This window comes from Aedes albopictus, chromosome 3 (assembly GCF_035046485.1).
Source record: "Aedes albopictus strain Foshan chromosome 3, AalbF5, whole genome shotgun sequence".
NCBI classification, from domain to species: domain Eukaryota; kingdom Metazoa; phylum Arthropoda; class Insecta; order Diptera; family Culicidae; genus Aedes; species Aedes albopictus.
Window position 1 is genome coordinate 370111200 of NC_085138.1, and position 25429 is coordinate 370136628.

General features: G+C 40.4%; 1 protein-coding gene across 3 annotated transcripts in view; it reads right to left on the bottom strand.

Annotated features, from left to right (window-relative positions):
* Nucleotides 1–25429, bottom strand: part of LOC109432310 (protein unzipped) — a 215307-nt gene that overhangs the window by 43443 nt on the left and 146435 nt on the right. For 2 of the 3 annotated variants that reach the window (XM_062855574.1, XM_062855575.1), the window contains exon 4: nucleotides 5059–5373. In XM_062855574.1, the coding sequence (XP_062711558.1) occupies nucleotides 5059–5334 (276 nt within the window). In that variant the 5' untranslated portion in view covers nucleotides 5335–5373. Of the gene's footprint in view, nucleotides 1–5058; nucleotides 5374–5516; nucleotides 5638–25429 lie in introns of those variants that run through there. The other variant, XM_062855576.1, reaches the window with a different exon arrangement.

A 25429-nucleotide genomic window follows, 5' to 3' on the forward strand; every position in this document is an offset into this window, starting at 1 on the left:
AAGGAACAATCATTTCATAATATAAATAGTTTTTCATGCAAAAATAACACTTTCATTATTTTTATTTTACATTCTAATCATAATTAACCTTTTTTATCAATTCAAAAAGAAATCTGCTTGAATTGTGAGCATTAGGCGGTAAAAATTACTGAAATGTTAGAACATAATCAAAACCACAATAATGGGTCAAAATTTGCTTTGTAACTATTATGGGTCAATTTGTTACCTATTATGGGTCACTCAAGGGAAACTAAAAGCATACATTTTTTTAAGTTGTACACTTTTGATTAGATTCATTGAAATAGTGACTACTTATATTAGGGCCTGTTCATAAACTACGAAGACTTCAAAGGAAGAGGGGGCGCTGGTCTGACCAAAGAGAAATGTAAAATTTTGCATGGACAAATGTGTACGAGGGAGTGGGATCTGAGATGACCAAAATCAAGCGTTGTTTATGGACAGCGACTTACGGCTATGATTCATATGAACTTTACACAAAAAAACGTGAGTGTTCAAAAAATGTGAAAAACATATTGCGCCGATTGTGGAAAAATGTAGGGCCCATCTAATTGGAAACGAATAGGATTTGGAACAATTGATGAAACTATGATCGCCACCCATAGTATGAGCTTACTATAACTAGCTGGTCCGTTATCACCTGTGCTGAATAAACACCGACGTTATCTGTTATAATAATGGTAATTTCAATTGAATAAATAAAAAATGTTTTGTAGATAATGCAAACAATTAGTTATATTCAGGTGAAGAACAAAAACATGTATTTATAAAATTCATCAATAAAGCAACGAAAAATTAACAATTTAACCAAGTTGTCAACGTCTGCCTCATCCTAGTTGCACATTCGCTTCTACAATGCATATGCAACAGTCTTACAGCGTTTCTCTTTTCTTCTCATTAGCAATCAATGGTTGTTACAAGGACAAGTTATCTGCGGCACTAGATTTCAAGATCTTTGACTTAGACTTCAATGTCCTCTTCTTCCGTTTTGAAGAAGGGTTGTTTTCCTTTTCCTGTTCGGACGCTTCTTTCCTTAACTTTTTCTCATCTTTTTTCTTCTTCCTGATTGCCTGTTCTTCCTCCTTCTTCATACGAGCAAGTTTTCGTTCCTCGGCCCTTGCTGTTTTGGCATCCTCCTCTTGTTTTCGTTCTTGGTCCTTTTTGTCGTACCACAGTCGCCATCTATTGCTGGTCGCGACTGATGGCACGTGTTCCTTTCGCCTTTGTTTCTTACTTCCACTTTTCTCATTAACTTTTGGCCAAATGAATGTACTGTCAAACGGGTCATTTTGGTCATTTCGTGCAGAATCTTCATCGGCACCTTGATCAGGCATCTGCACACCATCGCCGTCTTCAACTGGTGGTTGATCTTTCAATTGGTCTGAAAATAAAATAATGGGTATATGAAATATAAAATGACACCCCTAAAAGTATACTACTTTTTCTTACCGTTACTATCTTCGTGCTGTGCCAAAGAAGCACAGGTACCATCCTCTTCAAAAGTAAGCTCCAAAGTAACACTTTGGAACTGCTCCAGCGGTTCTGTGAACATCAAACCTTCCGACTTATCTTTCAAAGACTTCCAGTAATTGAAGAGTGCCAACTCATCCAGCGGGCCATACCAATAATCACTTTTCCAGTTCGATGTGAATCTGGTTAGCTGATCCTCTGTGAGTCCTTTTTCGGCATAGTGCAATTGAACTCTAAATGCGTCCTGGCCATCTTCCGGCTCATCATTTCCCTCTGCCGTCTCTTTAGGTTCAACGCTTTCTGTGACTTTCTTCGCACTTGTAGGCAACCGACTGAAATCAATTTCATTTACATCCCACGGCGAAAGACCACACAGTTTGAAAGCTTTTTTCACACATTCCTTAGAATGTGTGAAGTTGTCGACTGCTGTTTTAAGTAGTGAGCCGAAATTCAACTTCGTTACTTTAGCGTCTTTTCCTGACAGAACATGCTTCCGTAGGACTTTGCTCCAGATTTGTTTTAGTGGTCCGAAAAATTGCCTGTCCAATGGCTGCAGGATCCTTGTGGAATTGGGATAAAGCGCAACCAATACAATTTCGTGGTTTGCACAGAACTCCGCCAATTCAATGCTGATATGACTTTTATGTCCGTCCACGAATAAAATGACAGGAAATTTAATGCTATTTTTCAACAGCCAGTTATAAAAGTCATTTGTAATGTATTCGTAGAATGTCTTAGACGTCTGCCAACCTTCATCGGACACGCCTACAGACCAGCCATCTGGAGTATTGTCAGCCATGTCCCGTGACACTCGCTTTCCTGGGTACAAAATCATCGGAGGTGTGATCTCTCCCTGAGCATTACATCCAAACAGGGCCGTGTAGCTATCTTTGTCGGAATTGTTGTGAACAAAATATGTGTTCTCAACATTCGGACCACAAATCGCCGTGAAATCCTGCGGGACAAGCCTGAACCCTGATTCGTCCATGTTGTAAATCCTTTCAGGTTCGCTGAAGATAGAAATGTTGATGCCGTCTTCTTGAAGAGTTTCTTCTACCTCCAGAAACCAGTTGCGAATTTGCTGCTCCGTGACCACCGCTGCGGCTTTTGAAAGTTTCGTGATGCGCTTCTTTTTCAATTCCGGGTGCCTCTCGAGAAAACGCTTCGTCCAATTTCTGCCTGTTCGATATTGTAGGAGAATCTTATGTAGCGGGTTCTATTCATATATTCAAAAATATCATACTCACTTGGGAAAGTCGTGGGGATGTCCCTCTTCTTCCGGATCTTATCCACATAGTCCACCACGGAATTGAATACGTCAGAATCACTCAATGGAAATCCAGCTCTTGACATGTAAAGAATCCACGTCTTGATTCGTGATTCTTCTTCCGCTGTCAAAACTGTTCCTGGACCTGGCCTCTTACTTTTCGGTGGAGTTCGGAGGTAACGCTGGACGGTTGAAAAGGGAACTTGATACTTTTTGGCCGCCCTTCGTATTTTGCCGGTCTTCCGTGCTTCCTCAACAGCTTTTTCCAATTCCTCCGCACAGTACTGCTTCCGAGGGGAGGATTTACGCTTGCTAGAACTAGAATGATAATAATTACTAATAAATTTCAATCGATTTTAAGCAGCACAAAAAGTGACCCATAATTGTGTGAAATTTCGTGCCCCTTGGCACAAAAATGAGTCACTTATATTTTGCTCCAAATTAGCTTGAATTTGTTGCAATCGAATGATTTTCCACTTGAATAGCGTTAATTATACCTTTGTTTCGATGTCGATACCATTGTGCACCCAAAAATCACTTAAATTCACTTTAAAAAAGCTTACGAATGCAGCTCGCCACTTTACGATGTTTACCATTCAAGCGTGACTTTGACAGACGACTTTGCACCGAACAAAAAAATGTTCAAAATATGTTTGTTTTGACGTATAAACCTGCTTGTGGTACATATTCTGACACCAAACAAAGTAACTCATGCATGAAAAATGATAATAATTAATAAAAGCTTGTTATTTAATAGCAGTTAACAAATAATGATGAAAGTGACTAATAATTGTGTGTGACCCATAATTGTGCAATGAGTGTACTTAACGCGATTTTCTTTTTATTTACAGATATTTCCCTAACAAGCACAGGTTAATCATCATCATGGAAGGAATCCTGTGAAAAATCCTGGAATGCATTTCAAGAGGTTTTGCTCGATAAGTTCCAGAAAGAAACCGTGACGAAATTTCTGAAAAAAATCCTTCTAGATCCTTGTTGATGTAGATGAATTTTAACGTCCATGTTTATCCGCGTACACATTGAATTGTAGGCTTGTTGGATATATCTAATGATTCAACCGGAAGTTCCCACATGAATATAATAGACACATTCTCAGTGATGGAATTACTCTCATCATGAAGCAATTCTCGAGTGTAAAGCCAACACAAGGCTTACTCACGATTCCGAGAGTAAACAGTGTGTGAGTTTATTCGCACCCGCCTGCTTCGTGAGTGAGAAGCAAAACAAAAACAGAAACACTCATGAGAACTTGTGGAGGTGCGGGAAGTGCATTTTATTGTGGTTATAAAAGCAAATCCAGTAATTATCCAAAATAAACTAATGCTTTATACTTCATTGTTCCTGAAAAGCAGCATAGTAAATCGTTGAAATGCGTTTTTCGTCAAAATGCAAAACAAACTCACGAAGCTTCGCGAATCACATGCGAGTGCTTACCAGCTTCGTTTACTCACGAATAAAGAAGTGCGAGTATTCTCGGGCCCCTGTTGTTCACGAGTATGTTTGTTTTGGTTTGTGTCTGCTTAGCTGCAATCTTCATCATTTTCCATCTCTGCACATTCTACCATGACGTTACAACGTTTTGACGCCTTTTTGGGCAGATTTATTACTATAACTCGTAAATTCGACCGTAAACCCTCGAATATTTTTGCATATTCGGATTGCTTGTAAAATTTCCAATAAGTATGATCTGTTGAACAGTTAGTTTTCATTGGAAGAGTATGTGTAAAATGGGAAACAGTAGCGTGACGTAACAACGTTGTAACGTCACGCTACTGATTCTCATTTTTAACATACTTTTCCAATGAAAACTAATTGTTGAGTAGATCATACTTATTGGAAATTTTATAAGGAATCCGAATATGCAAAAATATGCAAAAAGGCGTCAAAACGTTGTAACGTCACGGTAGAATGTGCCAATACATCTTATGTTTTTATGAAAATCTTCAAAAAACTCTTGAGCATGAGACCTTCCACGAATTGTTCTAGTTGTTTTGAGGGATATAAATAAAACTTTACGGAAATCACTCTAGAAAATTCTTCAGGAATAACTCTTCTTATAATAATGCCACAAATTCCACAACGATCCGATCCGACTCTGGCGGACCGCACACACAAATTACACACGCTCGCTTGCACACCTTTATTTGCACTGAGCGATAGATTCGACGTAGTAGCAAAGCAAATTCAATTAAATTAATTAAAACCGATTGAAATGGGTTCGGTGCGGTGGTGGCCTGAGCTCCAACAACCGGAAACGTAAGCTTACGCTTAGCAACACTAACCTGGTCACTGTCCACCAGTTCCTTGGAGCGGGGATGTTCCGCCGGGTTGTAACTCGTCACCGCGTACTGCAGTTGTGTCTTCTCGCCGTTGAACTTTTCCCACCCCAGCGTACTGGACGTCACCGTTTGATCTTTGCTGAACGCCTTGAACACACTGTTGGTCATTGCCCAGCTGCCACCGATGAGAGCGGCGGCGACTGTGAGCAGGGCTAGGGAGAGGATGGTGGAACATCGGTTCCAACTCCTAGAATTACTACTCCGCCTTCGGGTGGACATTGTGATTGGTGATTAGTTGGAATCCGTTTGGGTGGGCAGCTGAAAAGATAAAGAGAATACAATCTCGGTTAATTACATTGAAGTTCTTGCTGTGAAAGTTTTCAAAAAGTGAGTTTATATTCAGATTAACAGTCTAGAATTCACTTATGAAGACTAGCTGCTTCCGATTCAAAGAGACTTACAGCCTTGCGGCAGTCACCGTGGGTGAAAAGTGAATTATTAGTCGAGTTAACGAACAACGGAAGAGGTAATTTCCTTTCTTCTGTGCACGGTTAGAACTGAAACCGAATGAAGCTCCAACAACCGGAGAAACAGTCAGATGCCGTATTGTTTGTTGACTGTGTGTTGTTATCACGGAAATTGTGCTTTGTATATTTGTCTGGATTGTTTGCTCATTGGTGATAATGCTCGGTGTTGCGGGGGAGGATGTAATTTAATTTGAAAATTTCATCTTGCCGGAAAGCGGTTTGACTTAAACGATAGAATCAGGTTAGAGAATATTCTCTTCTTCTTCATAGCATAGCATCAAAATTGGGACAAAGCCCGTTTTTCAGCTTATTGTTGTATTAGTACTTCTGCAGGTCTTAGTTTTTGCATTGAGCGCTTCGGTTTTATGGGTCCTAAAGGTTAGAGAGTAGTCATGCCAAACTGACAGAGTTATAGCAGAAAGTTCTCAAAATGCCCAAATGGTGCTGAATCCTATATATAACAATTGGATGTCACTTCCTGCTTACTGTATTTAATTAAATGCACATGGTAATGATGGTAGGTAGAGGAACATTGTAGGTATTGCGCTAGTAATTCAACCGGAATGAGCTATCACACGCAATGTATTTCACACACAGTGAATTAAATTTATTTCCAACTGTCAAAACAGAAGGTCTCTTCAATTGTTGTGTTAAATTAAATTTGTAGCGAACATTATTCATATGAATATACCTACATTGAACATAAAATACTGTAGAATATATTTGTCTGCGGTTCTGTTGAGAACTCGTGGATAATGTTATCTTCATGTTCGCCTAGCTATCATGCATCTACCGGAATAAACACCATCTGCCTCTGGACTACGGTAACAAAAAGGAACATTTTACTGGCAGTAAAGTTTACCCTTTCAAAAGTCAATGAGAGGTTGGGATCAGACAAAAAAGGCCAACTTTGCAGATAAATTATACATAACATGTAGCTGTGGCCAATCATGAAAGGGTGAAGGATAGCATTCCGTAACTCAGCTCTTCCCCAGAAATTCCAATGTTTGGACGCTCTTTCCCGTTTGGGTCGACACGGATACAACCAAAAAATGAATCAATTTTCTCAGTAGGATTCTGTTACTCTGAGAGTTACGCCCCCCTGACAAGGTAACTTAGAAGGAGTTCTGTTAAAGTAGAATGAGGTTATGGCTGCAAAAAGGAGTCGCCTGCCGGTCTCGAGACTTTTGACAGGGATTTGAAACTTCTGGCACGTGGTTTGGTGGGTGACGAACGCAGCAACGCACACATAAAACTGTTTATCTCGACGGTTCCACCCAAATAACTTATTCATGAGGAGAGTTGAAGAACAACTTTGTGGGGTAAGGATGCACAATGAAACGGGAGAACTGTACCTACGACTGCATGCTGTTCTAGGGAATGTGGGGGAGATTCTGCTTAGAGAAATGCTCGGTATCACTTTCTTGGAGTGGATGTTGTGCTGTTGGAGGAGTTGATAGATAGCAATGCAATGGCTGTGGCCAATTTCCTGCGCGCACGTTTTAAACTTTAGGTAAAAACGATACTTTGAATTTTCCTTTTTAATAATAACGACGCTCACCATCAAATCGCAATATCTTCCACTTGTAGGTTCATCGTGACATGACCAATCATACGCACCTACATTGCCCCCACTCCCATATCAGTCGCATTTGATTTTTCTTCACTTTTGAGTTAACGTTATGAATAGTCATCATTTTCAACGTACTTTTATATCCCGTAATAAAAATTGCGGATTTTTATGTCATTGTGCGAAAAAATACCAAATCATTAGCGTCCCATATTGAAAGTACGCGCAAACAGTCCCATCGCGAATTTGTGTGCCTTGTTACACAAAACTGAACAACTTTGTAGTAAACGTTATATTTTTCACAGTTATGTATTGAGGTGTAAAGCAATCTGTGAAAGTTTCGAGACGATTGAACTATTTGTCAACTTATGACGATTTTTCAAATTTTACATAAAAACGAATTGTCAAACTTCAAACGCTTTTTTCTTAATTCCTACTTTTTACAAATGGGACTGTTAAGCGAGTGGCGACTGTACATGAATTCATTCTATTCGAAAACAAGTGAGTTCTGCACTGATTGGTTCCGTTCTTTTTTGAAAAACTATAAAAAAAAGTTATCAATTTCCAATTGTTTTACAATATCAATTTTAAACTTTATATTGAATTAATGTTTTTCACTTCAGCCAATTGTTTATTATATTTTTTATATCCTGTCACTTTTGAGTAACATCGATACAAAAATTTAGAGAAATTATCTACATATACGGCTTTTTCGAATGTTAGTCCAGATAAATGTTAGATTATGAAAAGTTGCTTACTAAACAAATTTTTGAGCATCCATTTATAGAGGATTAGAGGCTACTGAGCCCAAATATGACATAGACCTGTGCGATGCCGCCGGCGCGCCATACTCCGCTGTTTTTCACGCCGCAGATTTTCATTTTCCGCGCCAGTGATCAGTGCACGAACAAAATTAAGTTTGCATAAAGTTGAAATAAATAATTCTCACGATCACTATAACAAGAGTTATTTACTCATCTGCAAATGTAATACGATTTATTAGCGAAAGAGAAACTCGATGATTCAGATTCGGTTACTTCTGCAGTTACAGACGCTACTCAAAATCATTCTCTAGCAGATTACCATAAAATTATCCAAAAAAGGATTTTGTTTTGGAAATAATACTATTAAAAGAATATCAATAATAACATTTAATAACAAAGTTATGCCTTTATGATATTAACAGAAAACAGTATGTTCTAACAAGTCTTGTCATTAAAACTATGGCCTGCCTACTTTTTTTTCTTTCTATTGTTTTTGAAAAAAAAAACTCTGCAGAAGACTCTTATTGAGAGCTTTTGAAGAATTTCAAATGGAATTTCAGAGTGTCCATGCAAATACGAAAATCTTAGAACTTTTTTTCCTTTTTCATTAGATTTCATTCATTATTCATTACTCACATCTCTCCAGAAGTTTCTGCAGAGATTCTTCTAGAAGGATTCAGTGATGTCTCAAAAAGGCCACCTGGGATTCCTCCAGAAAATTCTACAGGGATACCTCCAGGAGTTTCATCACTGATTTTTTTTTCAGAAGATCTCTCAGGACGGTCTCGACATGAGTAACTTCAGGGAAATCTCCAGGAGTTCCTTCAGAAATTCTTTCAGAAAGGTTCAGGGATGTCTCTTTGAGATACATCATAGATTCATTCAGATGTCCCTTCAAGGATTCCCATAGGAGGTCCTTCAGAGATTAATCTGAGAGTTCCTTCACGAATTCCTTTTGAAGTTCATTCAGAAATTCCTTCTAAGATTCCTCCAGGATATCCTGGATCGCTCCTGGGGTTCTTTCAGATTGTAGATTGAGATTGAGATTTTTTTCCAAGAGGACTTACGGATGCGTCCAGGGTTACATCAGAGATTTCTCCAGAAGCTCATTCAGGAATTTCTACAGGTGTTCATTCTGGCACAGATAACAGACGGTCATCCTAATACACGAAATGTGTGTAAACCCCTTCCACCGTCATTACAATAAGGAAACCTAACTAGCAACTATCGCATTCATAACGCTTGAGTGTAAAAAATGACATACGCAGATAAACTCTGTCACATAGCAATTACTGTAGCAAGTTTTTACACAGGTTTTGAGTTAAGTTTTGTTCTAGGATAAATACCTGTTATCTGTGCTTCAAGGAATCTTGAAGGACACCGGTTCCCAACCTTGGCTCTCGCGACCCCTCAGTCTGTTGTCAACCCGCTTTTCGTAGAACAATCGAAGCGTGTCTGCAAGTAGTTGGGGGGTCGCGAAACGAAGGTTGGGAAACTAGGCTGTAGGAGTTCTTTAAATAATTTCTCTAAGATTATAATCAAGCATATCTCCAGGATAATCTTGATCTCCTAGAGGAATAGTACTAGGATTTCCTTATGGGATTCCTCCATCTTTAAGGAGATACCTTCTGCAAATCCTTCACCCCACCTGGAAAGATCCCCTTTGGAAGATTCCGTTGAATATCCTTCGAGGATTCCGCCAGGGAATTCTTCGGAGATTCCTACCGGAATTCCTGCAGGGATTCCCCCTAAAATTTATGCAGGGATTTCTCCTGTAATTTCTTCGGAGATTCTTGCTGGACTTCCATCAGGGGTTCCCCTGGACATTCTTCAAGGATTCATCCTAGAATTCGTTCTGGAATTTCTCCTGGAATTTCTTCATGGATTCCTTCTGAAATTGTTTCCGAAATTTCTCCTGATATGCTGCCGTGGATTTCTCCAGAAATTCCTTTGGGATTTCTCCTGGAATTCCTACTGGGATTCCTCCTGGAAATCCTTCAGGGTTTCCTTCTGGAGTTCTTTCAGAGATTCTTCCTTAAATTCGGAAATTTCTTCTGCAATTCGTTCGAGGATGCGCGGATTCCACCTAGAATTATTTTAGATATTCCTTGTGAAATTCCTACGAGTATTCCTCCTGAAATAGTCCGGGAATTCCCGCAAAACTTCCTTCGGGGATTCCTCTTGAAGTTCATCCAGGAGTTCCTCATGGAATTTTTTCGATGATTTCTCCAAGAGTTCCTTCCTTCAAATCCTTTGGGGATTCTTTGTCGATTTCCTTTGAAAATTCTTTCTGGATTTTTTTTTGGGGATTCCTCCTGGACTTCCTTCGGGATTTTCTCCTGGAACTTTTTTGGTGATTCTTCTTAGAATTCTTTCGGAGATTCCTCCTGAAATTCCTTCAGAAACTCCTTATGGAATTCTTCCAGGGTTCCTCTTGGAATTACTTCGGTATTTCCTTTTTGAATTCCTTTTCCTGGAATTCTTCGGTGATTTCTCCAAGAATTCCTTCTGAAATTCCTTCTTGAATTTCTTCGGTGATTTCTCCTAGAATTTTTCGGTGATTTCTCTTAGAATTCCTTCGGAAATTCCTTCTTGAATTTCTTCGGTGATTCCTCCTAGAATTCCTTCTAGAATTCGGGGATTCTTCCTAGATTTCCTTCGGGAATTCCCCTTGAAAAACTTTTGAGAATTCCTTCTGAGATTTCTCCCGGAATTCCTTCGGTGTTTCGGAATACCAGGGAGATCCCCCTGGGATTCCGGCAGGGATTTCTCCTGCAGTTTCTTTGGAGGTTCCTCCCAGACTTCCTTCGGAAATACCTCCTGGAATTCCGTCGGGGTTTCCTTTTAGAGCTCCTTCAGGGATTTCTTCTGGAATCCCTTCGGGGTTTCTTTCTGGACTTCTTTTGAGGGTTTCTCCTGAAATTCCTTCTGGGATTCCTTCTAGAGATCCTTCGGGAATTCCTCCTGGAATTCCTTTGGGATTCCCTCTAGGAATTCCTTTGGTGATTGTTCTTCCAATATCCTTGGAGATTCCTCCTAGAATTCCTTCTAGATCCCTTACGGAATTCATCCGGGAACTCCTCATGAAATTTCCTCGGAGATTCCTCCTAGAATTCCGTCGGAGTTTCTCACTGGAATTCCCTGGGTGATTCTTCCTAGAATTCTGTCGACGGTTTCTCCTGGGGTCTAACGGCGATTCCTCTTGGAATTCCCTCGAGGATTCCTCCTAGAGTTCCTTCGGAATTCCTTCTTGAGTTCCTTCGGGGATTTCTTCTGATATTCCGGTGGGGATTTCTTTTGGAATTCCTTCGGGATTCCCTCTTGTAATTTCATTGGTGATTTCTCTTCGAGTTCCTTCGGAATTTCTTGAGGAATCCCTCACGGAATTTCACCGGGGATTTTTCCTAGAACTCCTTCGGGAATTCCTGCAGGAATTCCTTCGAGGGTTTCTCGTGGAATTCTTCCGGCAAATCCTCCCAGAATTCTTTCAGGGAGCTCTCCTGGAATTCCTTCAGAGATTCCTCCTGGATATTTTTTGTTGATTACTCCTAGAAATCGTTGGGGGATTCCTTCAGAAATTCTCGCTGGAATTCATTCGGAGATTTCTCCTGGAATTCGTTTGGGGATTCATGCTGTAATTTCCTTGGGATTATTGCTTGCGTGCATTTGAGGAGTTCTCCTGGAATTCCTTCGAGGAATTTTTCTTGGATTTCCTTCTGAAATTTCTCAAAAAGTCCTTTCTTCAGAGATTTCTTCGAAAGGTTTTGCAGGGATCTCTCTAAGAGAGATTTTTGAACCACCAGGGATTCCAGCAGAAGTTCCAGGATTTCATACAGCAGTTCCTACTGAGATTAGTCCCGAAATTTCTTCATGGATTCCTCCAAGAGTTTCTTTAAGGCTCTTCCTGAAATTCCTACCGAGATTCTTCCCTGAAATCATTCGGGAATTCCTTAGTGTAAATAGTGCGACCTTATTATCAAATTTGATAGCTTTTGAAGGTTTCTAAGAAAACAAAACAAAAACTGTAGCAAAATCGATACGTCGATTTTAAAAAAATCTATGAAAAAACTCAGGCCCTCTACAAATGTTACTCTAAACAAATTTTGAAAAACAAAGTATGTCAAAATGTCTAAAAAGTGCTAGTCTTTATGCCCACCGACCAAGGTTGGTTAGATTCTGAGGAGGTGCTTCCAGCCCCATAGCAGGGTGTCCGATAGTAAAATTAACCCTTCTGTACAAGTCAATGAGGGCATGGGCTCGGCAGAAAAGGTCAACTTTGAAAATAAATTACACATAACATGTAACTGTGGCCTATCAGGGACACGGGACGGGTGAAGGAGAACATTCCTTGACTCAGCACTTTCCGGGAAATTCCAATGTTTTTCTCTTTCCGGTTTTGGGTTCGACTGGCGAATAAACCTCAACTGGAATGAATATATTTGAACAACAACAAAAACGGAGCAATTCATCGGTCAAGATTCCGTTATTTTTGGAGTAAGTGGAGATACTCTAGTGAGTGGGAGTAGAATGGGGTTATGCGGTTAAAGGGAAAAAAGACGCCTTCCCGTTTCGGAAGTTTTGTTATAGGAAGTCCAAACTTCAGCACTCGGCTCTGGTGCAATACTTATCCTGATGCGTGTTTACCCACCGTACGCACACATAAAACTGTTTATCTCGACGGTTTCACCCGAATAACTTATTCATGAGAATTCAAGAACAACTTTATAGGCAAAGGATGTACAATGAAAGTGGAGCTATTTAAGATTGCTGGAGATGTTTTACGAAGGAAGCCAGCTTCGAACCACTTTCAATGGAAGGAATATAACGATGCTAGACAGGGTTTAAAGTGTTGTAGCTATTTGACCATTGTGTGTATTTCGTGTTGGGGAACCACGGGAACGTCCATTAATTACGTCATTCAAAAATTAACCATTCTCAACCCTCCCTACCGCCTATGCCACACTTTTTGTATGAGGCCTCTGAAAGTTTTGTATGGATCGTCACTCTTTGATGAATCACCCGCCCCCCACAAAGCATGACGTAATTTATGGACGCTCCGTAAGATACGATGGGAGCTTGCACAATGACAGCCCATGCCCGATTCAGCTGGGCCTTTAAAAATTTCAAGAGCAATGTCTACTTCTTATATGAGAATTTGTGAGGTTAGGTTTCATCTAAGTTAAAATACTCATAAATAAAAATTTAAAAAAAAAATGAGGTCAGGTTTGTAGTGCAAACCTCTATGCCAGTGGCACATTTTTCTTTCGATGACAACACATGGCGACCGTCACTAGTGTAGACAGCTTTTTCCTTGGCTTTTTCTTTGTTCTCAGTACTTAGTACTTCTTACTCACTTTCCCAAACACACACACGAGAAAGAGAAGGATGGAAGAGGGGGCACTGGACCCCCACACTTAAAACAGAATGCCGAGATCGGCAATGCGAATCTCGGTTTAAGTTCATTTGCTGAAATGAATGGGTGCTGCTGTGAATAAACATGACTTTTTGCTGATATCTCATTTAAATTGCGATTGCCGAGCGCTCGGCTGTGCGAATCTCGGCAAAAGAATACAAATTAGCCAAGCTCAACTGAGTGTGCCTCACACTTATGCGTTTTCGGTTTTAAATCTGGGTCAGAGCTGATCTTGATTCGCAATAAAAGAATGAAAACGGATCCGAATCCAACCCAAATCGGGTCAAAATTGTAAACATTGTGCAAATCAATTCCTTTTATCGATCAAAAGCACGTAGAAATGTTAGTTGGCTCAATCATCAATCACTGCAGAGCACACCCAAGCGAGTCCTCTATCACTAGTTTGCTTAAATAGTTGAGAATTTTGATTTTCATTGCGCTCGACCATCATCTCCTAATCGGCGAGATTCGACTGTGCCAATGCCAATGGATCCATCGACAGGAAGAGAAAATCGGGCGCGCCGGTTCACCACACGCCGAATGGAAGACGCTGCGGTGAAAAGGTCCTTCATCGAGGAGCTGGGGAGTCGTGCTGTGGATATTCCAGAAGGTGGAAGCGTAGAAAATCAATGGAACACCATCAGGAACGCCTTCATTGCCACCGGCGAGAATAATTTGGGTGAGCTACGCAACCGGAGAAATCCATAGATGATTCAAGGAGGAAGATAGAGGAGCGAAGGAACGCCAAAGCCGCGATAGACCGATCCAAAAAAGAGGAGCCATAGCCCGTCAACGCTATTCGGCTCTCGAGAAGGAAGTGTAGCGATGCCCGTGAAAGACACATCTGGACAGCTGTTGATCGTCTCGGCTGACCAGTTGAAACGCCGATTCGAGCACATTGGAAACCTTTTTCAAGTATCGGCTAGGCCACCAACACCTCAACATGATCCGCCAAGGGTTCGACGCATTAACCGTGTCAACACCGAAGCTCCACCATTGCAGGAGATAGAAACAGCCAGCCGTAGCATGAAATCGAACATAGCCCCGGAGGTCGATCGCATATCAACTGAGATATTATGATGTTAGCTGACCCCGTAGTATCTGCACACAGCTGCATCAATTATAATTTATTCTGCAGCATTTAGAAAACCGCGACATTTCCGGTCGACTGGATACAAGGCGTCTTAGTAAAGGTGCCCAAAAATTGTGACCTGGCTGTATTCAATAATTGGCGGGGTATCATATTGCTGTGCATCGTTCTCAAAGTCTTCTGCTGTGATCCTTAACCGGATACTGGTGAAGTTTGACGCAACTCTCCGACGGCAGCAAGCAGGATCCTGTGTGGACCATATTGTCACGCTTCGTATCATCTTGAAGTAAATCAATGAGGTTCTCTACCTGGAACGAAAAAGCGTTCGACCGGCTCAATCGCGAAAACATGTGGGAAGCCCTCACTGCCATGTGCAGGATAAATGTCCCATGTTCTATAGGAATCCCTATGCTGCACCGCAGTTCAGGTGCAAAGGTGTCCCTGAGGAAATCATCGGCCTCATTGAAGCACAGTACAGGGCATTTTTGTGCAGAATACTGCACAACGGTGTCTTGTCCGATCCTATCCGGCTCGTTGCTGGAGTGAGGCAAGGATGTATACTATCACCGCTACTGTTCCTCATTGTAATCGACGAGATCCTGGTAAATGCAATTGATCGTGAACCAAATCGTGGGTTGCTGTGGCAGCTCATTACCATGGCGAACCTAAATAACTTCGAATTGAGTGATGACGTTCCTCTCCTAGCTCAGCGGGACTCTGATATGCAGAGTAAGCTCGATGATCTTGTCGATCGCTCATCAACGTCAACAAGACCTAATCGTTGGATGTAGACACGGTCAACCCTTCCAGCTTCACGATAGCAGGGCAGTAGATAATATTGGAAGCTTCCAATATCTTGGTTGCCAAACATCGACATAGGAGCACGGATCAAGAAGGCGAGGATTGCTACTGCGAGTTTAAGAAATGTATGAAAAAACAACCAGATTAGTCGAAGCACCAAAACCCGAATTTTCCACTCGAACGTGAAATTAGTACTGCTGTACACCACTAAAACCTGGTGTGTATCAGTGGAGAACACTCAACGGCTGCAGGTATTCATCTATAGATGTCTGCGGTATATAATTCGTGCATGGTGGCCTCATAATTGGAATGTGGAGCTCTATCGTCGATATCGACGAAGGCCGATAGCAACAGAAATTCTAGAGCCAAAGTGGAGGTAGGTCGGCCACACTCTACGCAGGGCCGGCAACAAAATCTGCAAGCAAAGGTTAGACTGGAACCCAGTAGGACATCGCAGCAGAGGCAGACCCAGAGACTCATGGCGGCGCAGCCTCAAAACGGAAATAAAGCAATTCGATAGAAATTTGACCTGAGCGGGCAATCGCTCAGGATCGAGATCTTTCAATTCAACCCTCAACACCACCATGGGTGCTCAGAACTGAAAGTTAGTAAGTAAGTACTGACAGAATCATGGGAGGGCTAGCCTAATGTACCGCCAGAGGTAGTTTTTAACGTCTGGTAAAAAAAAAAGTGTAAATACAGAAATGGCACAATTTAGTCTGCAAATCTCGTTGGTGATAAAACAATCGTTACAACAGTGATAAATAGCGACAAACTTTTGCAATTTGTCGCCAAAAACCGCACTCCATCCACAGTCCACACCATACATACGCGTCGACCAATTCCGGTTTCGGTCTGTCGCCCCGCCGACAATCGACAGGCATAGATACAGGCATGCTATGCACGCGGATGCTGTTGCAGCAGACCCGGTAGTGCTCGTTTGTGGATCAAACCGACAAATGGTGTCAATTCGCAAAATTGTCGGCTCCTGCACGGTGGACGGTGGAGTGTAGACGCCCGTATTAAAAATGCATACATGACGACGATCAGGCAGGTTGCCATCTGTTCCATTACCTATTGGCGGTGAAATAATTCGCAACTTGTTTGTCGTTTGTCAAATGGTTGCCTTTGGCGACTGTTTTAACCGCCACTGCCACCCATCTAGTTGGTTTGTTGGGTGGTTATAAAATGCACAATTTCCTCCGGGTACAATGAGAATCGGTGGAAGCTTAGCTTTGTTGCTTGTTAATTTAAATGTAAATGTAGAAGTTTTCGCGCCAACCGTTGCCGACCAAAAGTAAGCTAACGTAATCGTTGTAGCAGTTCGTTTTTTGTAGCGTTACATTATGTATGATATTTGAAATTCATTACCACTTTTAAACATTTCCAGTTCAGTTTAGTTTGGGTTCGTTACGCGAGTTATGCATGGCAGCTATTCACTAGCCATAGCAGCTGGTAATGAGTAAATACATCTATTGGATCTGATGTTTGATTTCTGAACTCTCATTTACAAATGCATTTTGCATACGATAATGATCAAACATAAAATGAAACTGAGTTTCAACTCTAAATGGAAGCCAAAGTTTTATCGGTTTAGAAAATAAAACGTCCATCTCGGCCCACACTGAAACTAACCCGCCAATCGTTCATGGAAATCATCGTCCGTGAATCACGTGTGTCCGTCCACGTCATAAAGTCGGCTGTCAATCAGACTAGGTGGAATCGCCCACCACCGTGACGTGGCCAAAATCTAGCTAGTAAAACAAACTTGGTGGGAATAGAAACCACCAGCCAGCTTCTGGAGAGACTGCATCGTGACATGAATGATTTTTGCATCCACATAGCCACATCAAAGTACTGTACAGTAATGATCAATAAGTTTGAAGCAAAACATGTAGACGTTGCCAAAAGCTCCGCATCTCATAACCAGGCTTGATAATCCTCCTCGAAATCAAAAGAATTTTGCAACATGCTCTAGAGCGGTGTTTTGCTTTTGCTTCGTCGCGAGGGAGCGAACGAACCCCAAACAGAGAGGCAATAAAAACTGAGCGAGGAAGAGGGGGACGAAAAAGAGCCGATGATTATTTCTGGTTTTTGAGTGCGATTTTCGCCTCGAGAGTCTTTCTTTGTATGGGAGTGGAACTCGTGAGAGCTTTTTGAGTGTGAGTGGACGTGAGAAACACAACAAGTAATTATGAGTGTTACACGAACTCCTCGCTGCGCGGCAAGCTCGCGCTCGGTGCTGTTGAGGATTTGCGTTGTGATTTCTGAGTTTTATTTTCACTCCTCAGAAAACCGCCAAAACCGCTTCCTCATTTTCTCGCGAGTGAGTTTCTGTCAAGCCTGCTCATAACAAATCGACAATGATTTTTCATAAGGGCCTAACTGACTTGATCGATTTCTCTTCGTCGACTCTCTCTTTCGCTAATAACTTAATCAAAACAAACAAAATCATTATTCTTTTTGTTTCTATAGCAACATGTAGTCGTCTTCTTCTCATTTCTGCCAAAAAATCTGTTGAAAACTCAATACACATTCTGTGATAACAAAAAGAGAGGATCGATGAAGAGAACTCGAAAATGTTAGTTAGGCCCAAATGAAAAATCAGTGTCGAAATGCATTTTCAAGTTCAACAGAATTAGGACAAAGCTTCGAATGTATTTTTCTGGTCAAGGGCGCTCCCATGAATCCGTTCAAAGATACTTCTAACAAGTGAACCAGAGATTCTTCCAAGAATCTCACGAGAGTTCGTCCACCAATTCATCCAGAGCTTCATTAAAAAAATGCTCAAAATTTATTTTCCAGGAATTATTATAATCATTTTTTTCGGGAATTCTTTCAGATATACCTTAAGAACTTCTTCTTGGAATTCTTCAAGGATTTCCTCAAGTAACTCCTCCAGTGATACCCCCACAAAGTCCTCCAGGATTTCATCAAAGGATTCCACAAAAAATCCTTTCGATAATTCCACCTGGAATTCATTCAGAATTTGCTCTATGAATTGCCCAAGAGATTATGGTAGGATTAATTTTATTCCAAGAACTCGTTAAAGTATTCCTGCTGGAAAACTCTTAGAAATTCATCCAGAAACTCTTCCAGAGATTTCTCAACGAATTCCTTTATAGATTTTTTTTAAGAAGTTCAACCAGAAATAGCTCCAGAAATTCTTTCAGGAGTACTTTCAGACAGACATCCAGGAGTTCTTCCTCCGAGGATTCCTCCACAGATTGTTCCAGGGAATTCTGCGAAAGTTTCTAGTAAGCTTTCCCCACACAGCTAATCGCGTTCGGTAATTTTTAACGAAATCTCAACCGTCGAGCGCTCGGTAATGGGTTCAACTTCAACGAATTTCGGTAAAAGTTGCTACGTTTACCGATTTTTTCCTGTAAAACAAACTTAACGGTTGAGATTTCGGTAAAACATTACCGAAGTCGGAGATTTATTTTAACTGCGCAAGAATTAGTCTAAGAGGACGTCTTGTAATTAGTCCTAAAAAAATTCGTTTGGAAATTTCTCCAGTGATTCCACTTAATAGACAAATTCATTGGGCAATTTTGCTAGAAATTATTTCATAGATTCCGAAGAATTTTTCCAAGAAAATTTGGAAAAATTCTTGTAGGTATTCCAGTTTCCATGTTTTTGTTTCCGAAAAATCTTTCTGGTATTTCTTAAGAAATCCCACCTCCTCTAGAGCTCCTCTAGAAAATCAGTCAGCATTTTTTCGGAATTCTTCCAGAGATACCTCTAGAAATTCCTACGGAAACATTGCCATAAATTCCACCACGAATTTCTCCATAGAATTTCTCTAGATTTATAGATCTGTAGATGTGTAGATGTAATAAATAAAGTTTTGCCGAACACTACAAATGCAGTTGGGTGCCAGTGTAACAGATAAATTTAAGCCCTACAAATGCTCATTTTATTTTCCATGTCGGGCCACACGTTTGGGAACTACATACGAAAAATAAAATGGAACATTACAAATGCACAGAACACAACACATAGGGGACTGGGGGTAAGACGCCCACGTTAAGGAAGAGTTCAATTATGACCACGAAACACTTCATAATACACACTATTTTGACACAAGTATGAAGCATCGACATGTTTCCTTTCAAATGGAAGAAATCATGAACCAGTTTTATGTTTTACTTTTCAAAAATTCAAATTTGAAAAAAGTTTGATTTTCAGCATTTTAGTTTTAATGCGGGGTAAAATGCGCCACTAGCTACAGCTAACGCCAGGATGCCAAATTGTGCACATATACTTGCGTGCATGGTTTATTGTCAAGTTTTATTGTTCGTGAACGGTATACAGTCATTGCATAATTATGGATCACCTGTAATTATGGGTCAATTCTATTTAAACGCACAATGAGCTGTTATATCAACAATTTCGCAAAATGACCAACGGATGTGTGATTAGTGAACTTATTTTTAATACAAATGTGCTATTGCATGGTTCTAATTTATGTTCTGTACAATCAATGCCAAAATTTTGATCTAAATGGCTTTTCTAATGTAATTAACTAGGGGTGCGCATTTTATCTCACACATGCCTCAGAAGTATGACACCTTGTAAAAACTTATAAGGGTCAAATACGATACTTGTTTCGCCTGAACACACAAATAATGGAAGTGTGCAAATCAATTTATGGGGATAGCGAGAAAAAACTTCATGTAAATTATGTAAAAAAGTGCAAAAAATTGACAGGTAAAAATTACATCAAAAGTAACCAAAAGCATTTTTTGGTGTTTTTGTACAATATACAAAAATATGTTCAGAAGCATTTTTTATTCTTGTTTTATCGATCCCAGTTGAAAAAAGTATAAAAAATAACGTGGTTCGCCTAAACCAAGGGTGGCGCATCTTGCCCCCTATGGGCGTTATGGCCGCAGTTCCCATTGTGCCCAGTTATCTAAATAGATAACGAAGTCCCATCCCAGGATGACGAGTTTTCATTATTATTCTTGGTCCATCCTGTGATCGTATGTCTTCTGGCGGATTGCCTTTTTTTCACAGCGTTGTTTGCTTACATAGCTTGAATTTGGTCTGGGAATTTCTAATCCTAAGGTGGCATCCTGATTCGGGATACAATACAAGACTGTCTACATTTTGATGTCCGTGCTAGGGGATGATTTGCGTGTCTTGTACTTGATCGTTTCCCGAAATTGTCTGAGCACTACAAATGCTAATTAAATACTAGGGAAAGATTCACAAACCAGAGTATAACGTATAGCATAAACTAACATAACATACATAAATAAATACAAACGTAACACACTCCATGCAACAATCGAAGAATTTTCCATGAATTTGAGAATGTAACTCATGGAAAATTCTTAAACTGTTTTACAAATGTTAACAACTACTTTATAAAACATAAAAACTACCTTACAAACGTAACACAACATTAGCATTGCGGCAGAGTTTTTCATGAGCGATGAATAATTCTACCAAAGATTCTACTTGAATTTCTTGCAGAGATTCTACCATAAATTCCTAAAGCGTTTCTGTTTAGATTTTTTTCCAATTTCTAAGGAAATAGAAATGCCTCTTGCAAATCCCCCATAACTTTTTGCAGATTCCGCTGCGAATCATGTTTCCGGGATTCCAGGAATCGGATTTTCCTAGGAATTGTTCCAACGACTCTCTCAGGAACTCTTGCAGATATTTCACCAGAAATTACTTCACAGATTCCACCACAAAGCCCTCCAGGAGTTTCTGCGGATGACTTTTTTTGTTGCAGAAATTGCTCCAATGATTCATACAGATGTTTGTCAAATGATTCGTTGAGATATTTCTCGGAAGGTTTTTCCAGAAATTCCAGAAAAGGATTTACCTGGAGATTTTTTCAACCATTTCTCCAGATGTTGCCCTAAAAATACTTTATAGAGATAAATTAATGGACGGAACTCTAACATTTACTACAGGCACGCTTAGAGCAACTCTTTGAAAAGCTTTTGATAAGCTTAAGCAATCTTAATTGGAGCTCAATTGGATGGATCTCTTGAAAATTGCAATTCCAAGAAGAAGTTCTGAAGAAATCTCAGGTGTAATTTTGGTTAGGATCTCTGAAGGAATTTCTGAAGCAATCTTTGAAGAAATCTCTGGAAGAGTTCCTTTTTTTTCTTCGTTGTCGAGATTTTCATCCGGGGGCTGGTTCATCTCTGCAGAAGAGTTCCTGACGAATCCTTTAGAATAATTCCATGAATTATAAAATTCCTGGTTCCTCGCTTATGGAATCTGAGCAAGAAAGAGAAACCCCTGAACTCCTGCAGCTTGCTGGGGCCAATTCTTAGAGAAAATGTGGAAGAATTCTTAGAGGAATTTATCTCTTAAAGAATTCAAGGATGAATTCCTGGAAAATTATCTAATAGTTTCTACTTGGGAGTTGCAGGAGAAATCTCTAAAAACTCAAAATGAATTGCTGAAGGTATCTCTGGAGCTGTTCAAGAAATCTTGAATTTTGAGAAAATGCATAAAAAACTGTGAAGGAATATCATGAAAATCTTGAGAAAGAACCCCTTGAGAATTTGTGGACAGACTTTTGAGGCAACCTTTGGAGGAATCTCAGGAGAAATTTTAGTAGGAATCTCTTAAAATTCTTCACAAACCTCTGGGAGGATTACCCTCAAAAAATCCATGAGCATCTTCTTGATGAAATCAGCGTATTCAACGGAGTCCTAGAAAAATCCCCAGAGAAATCTTTGAGGGAATCTATTAGCCCTGGCATCGCCATCTTGTTCCTAGAATCTTCAAGTTCTTCAAACAGCCCCTGTTATGTCTCCCGAAAACGACATGAATTCCCAGCTCCTTCTCAGAGCAGACACCTTGCCCTTAGACATACAAGCGCATTGCCCTTTCCCTGTCTTTTTCGGATTATGTAATTTTTATTGAAATCATAAGCTTACTGCTAGAATCCGAAGCTGCATTCCCACTAGCCCGAAGCTGGATATCCCACTATTCATCCAGGATCCCACAAAGTTACCATCTTTTCCGTCGAATCGCCAATATGTTCTTGGAATCCTCAACTGCTTTGCGAAAAAAGGGCGAACGGTACGGGTGGGGAAATATTCGCCATTGTTCTGTTGCTACTTAGATGTTTTTTTGTCTGTATTAACGAGATTTTTAACCCTAGGCTAGTTCATTTTGGGACCCACGTTTTACTTCCCTTTCGAAGGAAGAACCCACATTTTGTGAGTATGTCGGGAGTGGAATTCGATCCCAAGTCCTCGGCGTGATAGTTTTGTGTTCTAACCACCATACTAGGTCCGCTTCACTACTAAGATAATAATCTCAGATTCTACTTCATATTTTGCAACAAAAACCTAACATTGTGTTTGCGCACTTGCAGTGCATATGCTGATTGTTTTTCAGTGCGATAGAACTCGAGATTACCATCTTCAAAATTGGGAGGCAAATTGTTAGAAAGAGAGGCAAGATAGGCAGAATAACACGGCGTCCCGTTTCACCTTGAATCCATTTCGACATCTCTAGATTGGATCAGTTTCTAAGTACAAAAAATTTGCAGTTATCACCGCTATCCGTCGAAATGATACGTCAACAGCGATGCGATGTTTTTCGAATGCACTTTTGTTCCAGTGCGATGTTTTGGACACATTTTGCAGCAACCGACAGTTTTTTACGGCTGTCTGCAGTTTTCGAATTTCATTCGATAAGTGAAACGTAAACATGTTGCAATTAGCGAACGTCTTCTGTTATAGCTACATACTATTCCCCTTAAGGACTGTTCATTAAAGAAAGTGGACACCTGTTTTTCAATAGAAAATCTGTTTTTTCGAACAAATTCATAATTTTATTTTTTATAAATGACAATCAACATACATGTGGCCAAATTCACGTGAGAACATTTACTTCGCTTTTCGGAAGAACGCTCGGACTTTCCTCTTGACAGCTCCCATTAGATTCTGCACAACTTTCTCCGTAACTTTTCGTTGTGCCGCAGGCCAATTTTTTTTTGAACCAATCAACAGAGCTTGCTTCTCTTCCATCTTTCTTAAGATGCCCCTTAATTATTGTCCAGTATCTTTCCACAGGACGCTGTTCAGAGAAGTTTTGTGGATTTTGCCATTTTTCGACAAAATCGACTTTTTCCGTGTTGAGCATCTCTGGTGTAGAAGAAGCGTAATAAGCGGATGCCAGATCCACCTAAAACAAAAGAGAATCCGCATGTTTTCGGTAGATAAGTAGAAGTCGTTTTTTGATGCATTCCTTTCTTTTATTTTCACCGTTGATTGTTCCCGTTGTGAAATACGAAGAACTCTTTAAGCCACATGAACAATTGGCTTGCCACACTAAAAACTTTTTCCCAATTTTTTCAGTTCTGATGTACCCTACATCATCCGGCACAACTGTCCCCTGCTTAGCGTTAAAAAATTGAGGTCTCGGAAGTGTATTAGTAAGCCAATTCTCGAAACTACAACTTTTTGGAACACCATTTGTGCAGAATTATTCTGCTAGTCGCAAAGATAATACGACCTATCGCCCGAAATTTCTTACTTTTTCCGTTTTCTTTGAGTGTGTTGCCGAAGTGAACAATGTTTTTACACACTGAGCAAAAATTCACAATTTTTTGTTTAGTTTTAACTCTAAACTATTGGTAAACAGATGTCCACTTTCTTTAATGAACAGTCCTTACCTAAAACGTGTATCACTGACAAATGAGATACATATTTGACTCATTTGAGATTGGTATTTTTTCAAAAATCATGCAATAAATGCACCAAAAACAACAAACATCTGTCCCAAAAAATGTCAAAAACCTTTTTCCCCCACGAAGAATACTTTTGACCCCATAGAAACTTGTGTCGATTAGACCTTTTCAATGAGAAATGTTCATTCCAGGCCCAGACTCACTCCATACATTTTTGCCCAGTGTCTTTTGCATAGAAGTTCCAAACAGGTTCAATAACAGTCTCTTATGTAGCTTGAAAGGTGCTTAAGATGCACTTTAGAACTATCCTATGTAAGCAGCATCGTTTGAAGACTTGTTGTACAGTAGAGAAATGTCTGTACTCGAGCAGGAGAAAATAGCTGAAGAATACCGAACTCAGGTATGGAAAACCAAATACCTACAACCTGAATGAGGTATAAAGTAGCCCTGCATAAGAGGTAAAATACCTAAAATAATAACTGGGGTGTATTCTGTGCATAACACGTGAATAATTACACCAGGTATTGCAATACCTAAATAATAATCAGTGGGTTTTCCATACAAATAGTCCTCAACACCAAACCAATATCTCGTTGAGGTATTTTATCAATACCTACAAAGTACCAAAATAAGGTTTTTTCAATACCTGGATAACCGACCAATACCTTGTCTTGGTATGATACCTGACTTTGGTATGCTCCAGTTATGTGGCAGTTATTCATTCCTGCTCGGGTAGCAGTGCAGCGGTAATTCAGCGGGCTCTCACGCAGAAGGTCTCGGGTCAAATCTGCATTACGTATCGTGTAAGTCCGCCGGAGAGCGCAACGGGCTCGTGGTACATCGTGCATATCGTAACACTTCATTTGAATATTCCAAGACAACCAACATTTTACAAGTATGTATGTAGTGTTAGAAAAACTGTTTTGTTGCAAATCTATTGACCAACACCGTACTTTCCACGACCGTTCCGAAGTGCATCGCCCAACCATCCGAATCAAGCAGTCAGCTTGTCGGCGTCGTCGGTCTACTCCAGTGAACTCCAGTGAACGGGCGGTGGCAACATGTGTAGGAGTGCAGCCGTTCAATATTATGGCAGCAGCAGCAGCAGCGGTAAAAGTGCGATAAAAACATGACGCCGCTGTTGGCCATCGTGTCGCGCCACAGCGCCGCGTGCTATTTCTGTATTTCCCGTCGTATTTCCGATGCACGTTTTCTTCGCCCCTGTGCTGTTAGTACCCCTTCGGTTTGGACCGCGTCGTGCTGACTGACTATAGGGTAGAAGCTTCAGTTTTGGCCAGTCCGGAGTTTTGGCCATAGTGTGGTATTGAGCCTGTAGCGATCTAAATCGGCATAAATTTATTTGTTACTAGTAGATCATAATACAATGTGATGATTACAGCTGTGAAAACCACACATTTTTATTAAAAACTGGAAGAAAAAAATATATTTCCTTAAAAAATCAGCTCCCATATATCTATTTTGGCCAGGGTGCTTCTAATTTGGCCACTCCCATAAGAAATACACGTGATTGG